At 45.4% G+C, this 9107-nt stretch overlaps 1 protein-coding gene across 1 annotated transcript; it reads left to right on the plus strand.

Annotated features, from left to right (window-relative positions):
* Nucleotides 1-7018: 7018 nt before the first annotated feature.
* On the plus strand, nucleotides 7019-8002 carry LOC134437488 (glycoprotein hormones alpha chain-like). Its single transcript, XM_063186971.1, has 4 exons — nucleotides 7019-7121; nucleotides 7391-7514; nucleotides 7680-7740; nucleotides 7928-8002. Exons 1-4 carry the CDS (start codon nucleotides 7019-7021, stop codon nucleotides 8000-8002), a joined length of 363 nt encoding a protein of 120 aa, XP_063043041.1.
* The last annotated feature ends 1105 nt before the right edge of the window (nucleotides 8003-9107 follow it).

A 9107-nucleotide genomic window follows, 5' to 3' on the forward strand; every position in this document is an offset into this window, starting at 1 on the left:
GGTTAGATTCCAGCCTGGGTCATTTGCCAAGCCTTCCTCATCTCTCACCCCACTCGTTTCCTGTCATTCTCATTGTACTGTCACAAATAAAGACATAAAAGCCATCCAAAATATCTTTTAAAAAACTGTCTATTGGTCATTGACATTTTCAGTAGCAGACGTAAGGTGGTACATGACTATGATTATGAACAGTTTTTCATTTTCATTTTCATTGTCACCTTAAATGCCTCATGTGCTCATATCCACTGCATTACTGGTGACATTTTTTTAGCTAGATTTCACATTTTGTAACAAGAAGAAATTAACCCTTTTGAAGTCTATTGCATCTACTCATCTCTGGAGTCAGGACAGGGGACACCCACAACTCTCTCTCTCTCTCTCTCTCTCTCTCTCTCTCTCTCTCTCTCTCTCTCTCTCTCTCTCTCTCTCTCTCTCTCTCTCTCTCTCTCTCTCTCTCTCTCTCTCTCTCTCTCTCTCTCTCTCTCTCTCATATTTTTTTTTGTTAATAAGCACAGGGTGAAAAGTACAAAAACATACCACAACAGAGCGGGAAAAGTATTTACTATGAGAGTGCAGGCCATTATTTCAGGGCCTGTGAAACTCTGCCAGAGGAGTTGAGGGGGTGAGCGTGGGATGTAGAGGGTGTGTGAGGGTGAGGGGTGAGGGGGGTGGTGGTGGTGCTTGTGGGGTCTGGAGGGGTTGATGGGGGGTGGAAGGGGTCAAATTTACGGCCGAAGCGGAGCAGAGCGAAGCCCTCTCTCATTAGCCACCATGCTCTTAGCCCTCCTCTCTCTCTCTTTCTCTCTGCTCTCCTCTCCTCTGCTCCCTCCCACTCTATCCTCTCGCTCTCTGTCTTTCACCCACACACACACACACTTGTATCTTGTATTTGTCCCCGGCATACATACTAACACAAGTACACACGTATGTATATATATACACACACACACACACACACACACACACACACACACACACACACACACACACACACACACACACACACACACACACACACACACACACACATTTTCCCATCTCTCTCTCTCTCTCTCTCTCTCTCTCTCTCTCTCTCTCTCTCTCTCTCTCTCTCTCTCTCTCTCTCTCTCTCTCTCTCTCTCTCTCTCTCTCTTTCTATCTCTCTCTCTCTCTCTCTCTGTCTCTCACACACCCACACCCACACCCACACACACACACACACACACACACACACACACACACTCACACTCACACTCACACTCACACTCACACTCACACTCACACTCACACTTATGCTCCTTCCCAACAACCACACACACACCAATGTTGTGCCATCGCTTGCTACACACACACACACACACGCACACACCCCTTGCTTCCTCTGATGGTTTAAACAGAGTCTGTCTCTACGAGGCCCAGGAGGGACGCCCACGGGTCAGAGGCCAAACAAATTCTCTGTCAGATTTACTGGAGCAACAAGGTTGGTGGCAGCGCAGTTAAAACGCTCGTCCCAAGTTCACCAGTGCAACCCAACCCTGCTGGCCGCGAGAAGACTTGGGGGGGAGGGGGGGTGGAGTAAGAGAAGCATGGAGGACAGGAGAGGAGATGATTAGAGGGTGGGCATGGGTGTCAAAAGTAAAAGTAAAAGTAAAAGTACAAGTTTAAAAAAAAAAAAAATCCTACCAACACCAGTAGATCTGTGTACTTGCTGTTCTTCATTACCTACAATGGAGTCAATGGTGTAACAGCTATGTAATATCATGTGGTAGTGTTGTACTTACACCATGAATTTACTTTTACTTTTACTTTTGACACCTCTGGGGTTGGGGGTGAATTTGCAATTAACAAAAGCAGAGACATTCAAGGTGAACATTGTTTATAACTCACTGGTATTGAAAAATAACGTTATTTAATCACGTACTATTCTTCCTTTTATCTTTTGTAAAACACAGTGACGTGTCTTTCTGTAAAACAGTCAATACACGTATTTGCAATAATTAGTACTTGAAGAAGTAATGACTAATGATGTGTTATTACTTCCTTCCATTTCTGTTAAACACAGTCTTGCTTTATGAAAACACTGTACGGTAATGTATGGCAATATGCAGATAGTATTTGAATTATTAGGAATGGCACAAGACAAACCTATGGGGTGTGTTTAAAAAAATGAAGAAACATTGAAGAAAACATTAATTGGATTAATACAGAGAATCTTCACAAATTAAAATGTGTCGAAATGAACATCTCTACCATAAGGCATCTATCTCCACATTCCTCCAGGAACGCTCCCATGTCCCGAGGTCATAATATGGAGGATTTACAGCGGTTACAGGAATGACTGAATCGGGGGGAGTGTACGCTACGGTACGTAAATCTGGCTCATGACTGTAACAAGGACACAAACCTTTTCGCATCCTCACTCTGACCTCTCTGGGCCTCTGACCACAGGCCTGTTAATGACCTGCTTATGAAAGCCTGGCCTGTCACTGGCCTTTAACCCAAATCCTAACACACATGTACACAAGCACGCATGCACACACACGCGCACACGCGCACGCGCACACGCACGCGCACGTACGTAAACACGTACGCACTCTCCCTCAGTTGCTCTCTCTTTCTCTCTCTCTCTCACACACACACACACACACACACACACACACACACACACACACACACACACACACACACACACACACACACACACACACACACACTCACACACACACACACACACACACACACACACACACACACACACACACACACACGCGCACGCACGCACACACACAACAGCTGTTTACAGACTGCTGATGAGAACATGGCTGTAATGTTGGCCAACTCCTGACCCCACACCTTAACCCTCTGAGACCTTTCACATGAGGAGAGAGAGAGAGAGAGAGAGAGAGAGAGAGAGAGAGAGAGAGAGAGAGAGAGAGAGAGAGAGAGAGAGAGAGAGAGAGAGAGAGAGAGAGAGAGAGAGAGATTTTAAACACAGTCACACATGAACCTGTGACGGTGTGTGTATGGCAAGCAGTTCTAACATATAAAAGCTCAGTTGGACTATCCAGAATTAAGGTCTTTCTTTCTCACTAGATATAATTACATTTTGAATAGTCAGTATCGACATTCCAGATACACAACTCTGACCAGTCAAAATTACAGGTAGTGAAAACAGTAATTTGGTTTTGTCTATAGGCAAATAAATATTACATTATAGATAACTGTATTTACATTATGTCATTCAAACTAAGAATATTGCTGTGGGTATCCAACAAAGTACATGGAAAAAAGTCAGTTTAACTTTTAAACCCTAAAAGGGCTGCCATAAATTTGAAAATGTAAGACATAACACATTCGTGTTTGCGCACACACGCACACACACAGTATACAAGCTTTCACATAAAATTTGGACCAGTTTTCCTGTAAGCGTACTCACACACACACATGCCCGCACACGTGCACACACGTGCACACACACACACACACACACACACACACACACACAAACACACACACACACACACACACACACACACACACACACACACACACACACACACACACACACACACACACACACACACACACACACACACACACACACACACACACACACACACACACACACAGGCAGACACACAGGAGGACTGTAAGCAATGTAACACATATGAGTAGGTGTTGCATGACCTTGATCTCCAGATGGTTACATTTAACGGGGAAAGATGAGGGGGCGAGAGCAAGACAGAGGGATGGGGGTCAGCACGCTGACATGGTAACTGATCTTTTCGTCACCTCCACTACAAGGCATTCCTCTCCCCTCGCCAGAGCCACAGGAGTGGGGGCTTAAGGTGGGGTGGGGTGGGGGGAGGCAAGGAGAAGAAGGGGCAGAAGGGATGCAGGAAGGGGGAACTAGGTCGGAGGGGGTGGAGGTGTAGGGACAGGTAGGGGGAACTAGGGTGGGGAGAAGGGGGCGTTAGATAAGGGGACTAAGGTGGGGAGAAGGGGGGCCAAGCGGAGCAGAGTAGGGGGACCAGGGTGAGGAGAGGGGGCATAGTCAGGGGGGTGGGAAGGGGGACCGGAGCGGGTCAACAGGAGGCTAGCCTGATCCCAGAGTCACCATGATTTACTTTCAAATTTGTCTCCCTAATAGCGGGATTTCCAAGTGAACCCCAAGTCAGGTCTTGCTGCCGGAGCTTGCAAGGCAAGTCGAACCCTTTGGGTTCCGACGAGACACACGGTGACATCATTTTTATAGAAAGAGAGAGATGGGCTTGCTCTGGCTCTGGCTCTGGCTGGCTTCTTTTAGCTCTAATGCAAGCTGATGTTCATCTTGTGGCCTGGATGGTAAATTCATCCCACTGCAGTTGCAAGACCACTCGGAGTGGTCAATGTTGAAAGACACAATGGGAACGCGGTCGAGTCGCTGGAGCCAACAGTGGAGGTTCCCTTTCTCGTACACCTCGGCCTAAAACAAAACCAGACAAGTTCCCTTTAAACCAGATCAGGGCTTTACCTTCCACACTGCGCTTTCCATTGAAGTGTGATAATGTGCTCCTAGAACGTCCACAAGTGGGTCCAATCTCATCCACACTTGGAATGGAAATGTTGCAGACCAGACTGTCTTTTGCAGGGAAGCCGGCAAGGGGGGGAAACAGGCGTCAGCTGTCCTGGGCCCAGGGAGATGGGGGTGGGGCATAAATGGGTCCTCATTACATTGAATGTGTTTGGTGGGGGGGGGCCTTTCAAAGGACTTTGTCCTGGGCCCAGCCAAAGCTGTCAGCGGCCCTGGTCTTTAGCGAGGGGGTGTGCTGGGGTGGGGGCTGGTGAAGTGGCGTGGGCGGTGGAGGGGCTTTTTCTTCTGTAGGTATTCCAAGGTTCTGTGGACAATCTGCAAAAGTACTTAATAGAGTATTTTATAGGGAGACTCTTAATGGTACGATTTTCCAGTGATCAAAGTGCGGCGCGCGCTCACATTAAAGGATCTCCTCTGTCAGCGGCCGACGCGCCGGAGCTTCTCACGCCACGCTTCTCCTCTTCGTCCCCCGTAGATCGAGAAGAAGAAGAAGTGGGAACGAATGTGCAGTTGAAAGACCAACCTCGTTTAAGAATGTTTTAGTCACAGTGTCACTGGCAACAATGTCATTGACCATGAGTGCATGTCTCTATTGTATATGGGCCTGCTTTTGCATCATAATGTACAGTATGTGTGCACATATTGTGTATCAGAACATTGTATGTAGGGGGAGAGGGGGAGGGAGGGAGGGAGGGGGGGGGAGAGAGAGAGAGACAGAGAGAGACACAGAAAGAGAGAGATAAATGTGCGGTGAGTCCATCCATTTCTCTGTTTCTCCAAAGACCCCCACATTATGCAACTCCCCAGGCCAAAATAAAGACAGGAAACACATTTCCATTGACGTCAGAATAAGAGTCCTACCCACAAACTCTAGGAGTATGCGCTGTATGTGGTTTTAATTGAGGAATTATCATACTCCATCATTAGAGGGCAGAGAGGCATACATACGAGCGGAAATATATAAATAATTCCTCCTCTCCCTCGCCATCCCCCCGCCGAATCCACAACAAAGGCCTCTGGTGGAACGGGGCAAAATGAAAAGCGAGGGCAGAAGCAGAATTATGAAATAAACAACAAAACAGAAATGTCATTTTCACTTAATGGCAGCGGGTGGAGTGAGAGGTCGGGAAGGAGTTGCTCTGGGTTCCCAGTGGAGCGATGTGGGCACGGCCCTCCTCCATTGCTTATGAAAATCTCAGCATGGATGGAAGCGGCAGGAGAGGCAGGGGGGAGATGGGGACAGTGCTACACAGCTCCTCCTCCCCCTCCTCCTCCATGTGCTTGTGTTTACAGAGTCATGCCGCCGCAGCAAGGACAACTTGAAACAGGGTTAATGGCCTCTGGTTCATCTGGGGCTACAGCGCTGTACCCAGCTCCTCCAGCGACAGCGACAGTTAGTGAGGCAGTGTTCATCACTCACTCATAGTGCTGCTTCAAGTGCTGAATTAACACTACGAAATTCACTGCAAGGTATGACAGGACAGGGTCTATGAATTGTCCATGAAGTGTGTGTGTGTGTGTGTGTTGGGGGGGGGGGGGGGGCGTGCGTGCATGCGTGCGTGCGTGCGTGCGTGCGTGCGTTGTGTGTTAAACCCAATGCCTATTCCATATTCTATGTATTGAGGGCCTCATAAGAAAATCTCTATATTTAATGTTCCGTTTGGAATAACTTTTGGGTCAAGTGCATTTCCAAATATCAGCCTAGGGCTACACTGCATTTACATGGAGGAGGATAAATAACGACACTGCATTTGCATTTCTATCTGCTATCCTTCTCTTGCAAAGATGATTCAGTGTATACCATATAATGTTCAACATTTACGCCCATTCTTTTCCAAAATTAAATAAAACAAATCAGGTGGAAATAAACGTCCTTGTGAGACATGCAGCCTTCACTTGCTATCAGTGTAATCAAACCCAGGGCCCCCAATAATCACACTGATGGGGAAAATTATGTTTTTTTTAACCACTGAGCTTCATTCAGTATTCTCTTCTCATTCACTTAAAGGATTATGTGTCAATGAAGACGGCAAGTGAGTCATGCTGATCACGGCACTAAATAACACGTGGATGAAGGTCTTTCCTAATCCATCTGCACTAAGAGAGGTGCAGGATATAAAAGGGGTTGGCAGGACTCTGTAAGATCACTCTCAACGCCAGCAGGTGAAGATCAAAGGTGATGTACTGTGTGGTTTGATAGTTTTGAACAGAGGTTTATAAAGTAGAAGAAGAAAGAAAATTCATAGTGTATGCAGTATGTGATGTTTAGTTCAAATACAACGCTGTTGCATGATATATTACATAGGTGTTGTACCAGTTATTACGCTGCGTAACTAATGAGGGTTTCTACTTTTCTTTAACTTCTGCTCTTCTGGTTTTAAACGATATACATGTAGGAAATGTTTCGTATTGTGCATACTGAGCCTCAACGCTTTGCTTTCTCTCCTGCTTCTTTGACAGATACTAATGCCCATGATGATTGGTCCTGTAAAGTCGTGTGTGGCATCCTGCATGCTGCTACTGATGCTTGCTCACATAGGTGACTTTTATCCCAACACCAATATGGCAAGTAAGTCATTTTTGTAAATGACTACATTTGTAAATGACGAAAATGAAAAGTACATTCAGCAGCAAGTAACATGTCACAAAAAATAACCATGATATGAAGACAATGGAAATGAATTGATCTCAATTCAGTTTGCAACAGGAACATTTGTTAATGTTATTAGGTGTTCAACAGCAATCCATGAAATACTGGGGGGAGAGAGAGAGAGGGCGTGCAAAATGAGGCCGGAGCTTATGCTGTATGTGTTGTGTGTGTGTGTCTATTTTGTTCAGAGAGTTGTACTTGTCATCTGGAAAAGAACATCATCCACTCCCAGCCGGATGCTCCAATCTACCAATGCACCGGGTGCTGCTTCTCAAGATCCTACCCTACACCTCCGCACTCCAAGGAACACATGTACGGTACTTTGGTATTGTCTAAATGTTGAGTGTGGAATGGTTGTATGTCATGTGTGCCCTAAGTTTTAAATATGTTGCCTGAATGGAGATCACGTGACTGAAATATCAAATCTACCTTTGGATAGGCCACTAATAAAAGTTATCTAATCTAATCTAATCTAAGGCACGTCGAAAAAAACATCACCTCAGAGGCAACATGCTGCGTGGCAAAGGGGTATAAAACGGTACGGTGTATTTTCCTGAAGAGATTTATTAGATCATGATTACTCTCTGTGTCCTTCTAAATACGCATCATCCCCTGGTAATTATGGTCTAGAACCACCACTGCATAGGCTTTGACAAAACACACTACTCATTGACATATTACATACATAATTGTTTGACTACTAACATTCTTTTTATGTCTCCCAGGTGAAGATCGATGATTATGAAGTGAATAATCACACAGATTGCCACTGCAGCACGTGCCACCATCACAAGGTTTAAACTCTTGTGCGCAGATTTCTAGCATTTCACAACCAGTGTTTTGCTTGAGGATACACGTCCCAGGAACGGAGTCCAGCTTTTGTGTGTGTGTTTGAGTGTGTGTGTGTGTGTGTGTGTGTGTGTTTGTGTGTGTGTGTGTGTGTGTGTGTGTGTGTGTGTGTGTGTGTGTGTGTGTGTGTGTGTGTGTGTGTGTGTGTGTGTGTGTGTGTGTGTGTGTGTGTGTGTGTGTGTGTGTGTGTGTTTAGTTAATGTTGCTACATGGTTTTGTACAATTACAAACCGCCAATGTTCTATCCGAATTTCAAACACAATACTAAAAAAATATGTAGATAGCAGGACCTACACATATATAACTGTGCTTATTAACGAACTGTGCTTATTTTGGTGAAAATGAAAAGATCACTTTAAAACCACAGATTGGGAGTCTGTCTTTTTGTTTGTCTTAGTGCGCATTTCCACCACAAAAGAAAATGCATCCACTGGAGTAGTCAAGCTGGGGTTCCGTTTTACTGCACGTGTACAATTTAATTCCACGTCCCTCGTTACCCCGTATGTCTACTGGGAGATCCAGTGGAATTGGAGGGGTGTGGTGAGGGGTGCCATGGGTATCTAGCAGTTACACGAGCACTACAGCTATGCATCCATCCATGCATCCATCTATCCAACATACGTACATCACTCCGTCAGAAAGAAAGGCTATTTGTAACAACAGAGCTTATACTGACAAACTACGATAATCAATTCAAAGTTCTACGTATTTTTTAACTGACAAATGTAGTCAATACCGGAGACCGATAGCAGATGAGAATGGATTCATTACAGGCAGGGTCGGATAAAGATGACCTGGGGCCCATAGGCTAGCAAATTCTGTAATAAATATAATACGCCTTTCAAGGACGCTTCACAGAGTGTTGTGTTGGAAAGTGTGAGTGTGTGTGCGCGTCAGTGTGTGAGCGTGTGTGTGATTGCATGTAAGTGAAAGTGCTTGTGGAACATAGTACATAGACAGTGTCATAATTACATGCCAGGAATTAAGGACAAGATGTCCAACTCTAATCAACATGACAGATGAATTTTTCAATATAGCATCTTGTCATAATTCCAT

Source organism: Engraulis encrasicolus, chromosome 21, assembly GCF_034702125.1.
Source record: "Engraulis encrasicolus isolate BLACKSEA-1 chromosome 21, IST_EnEncr_1.0, whole genome shotgun sequence".
NCBI lineage: Eukaryota > Metazoa > Chordata > Actinopteri > Clupeiformes > Engraulidae > Engraulis > Engraulis encrasicolus.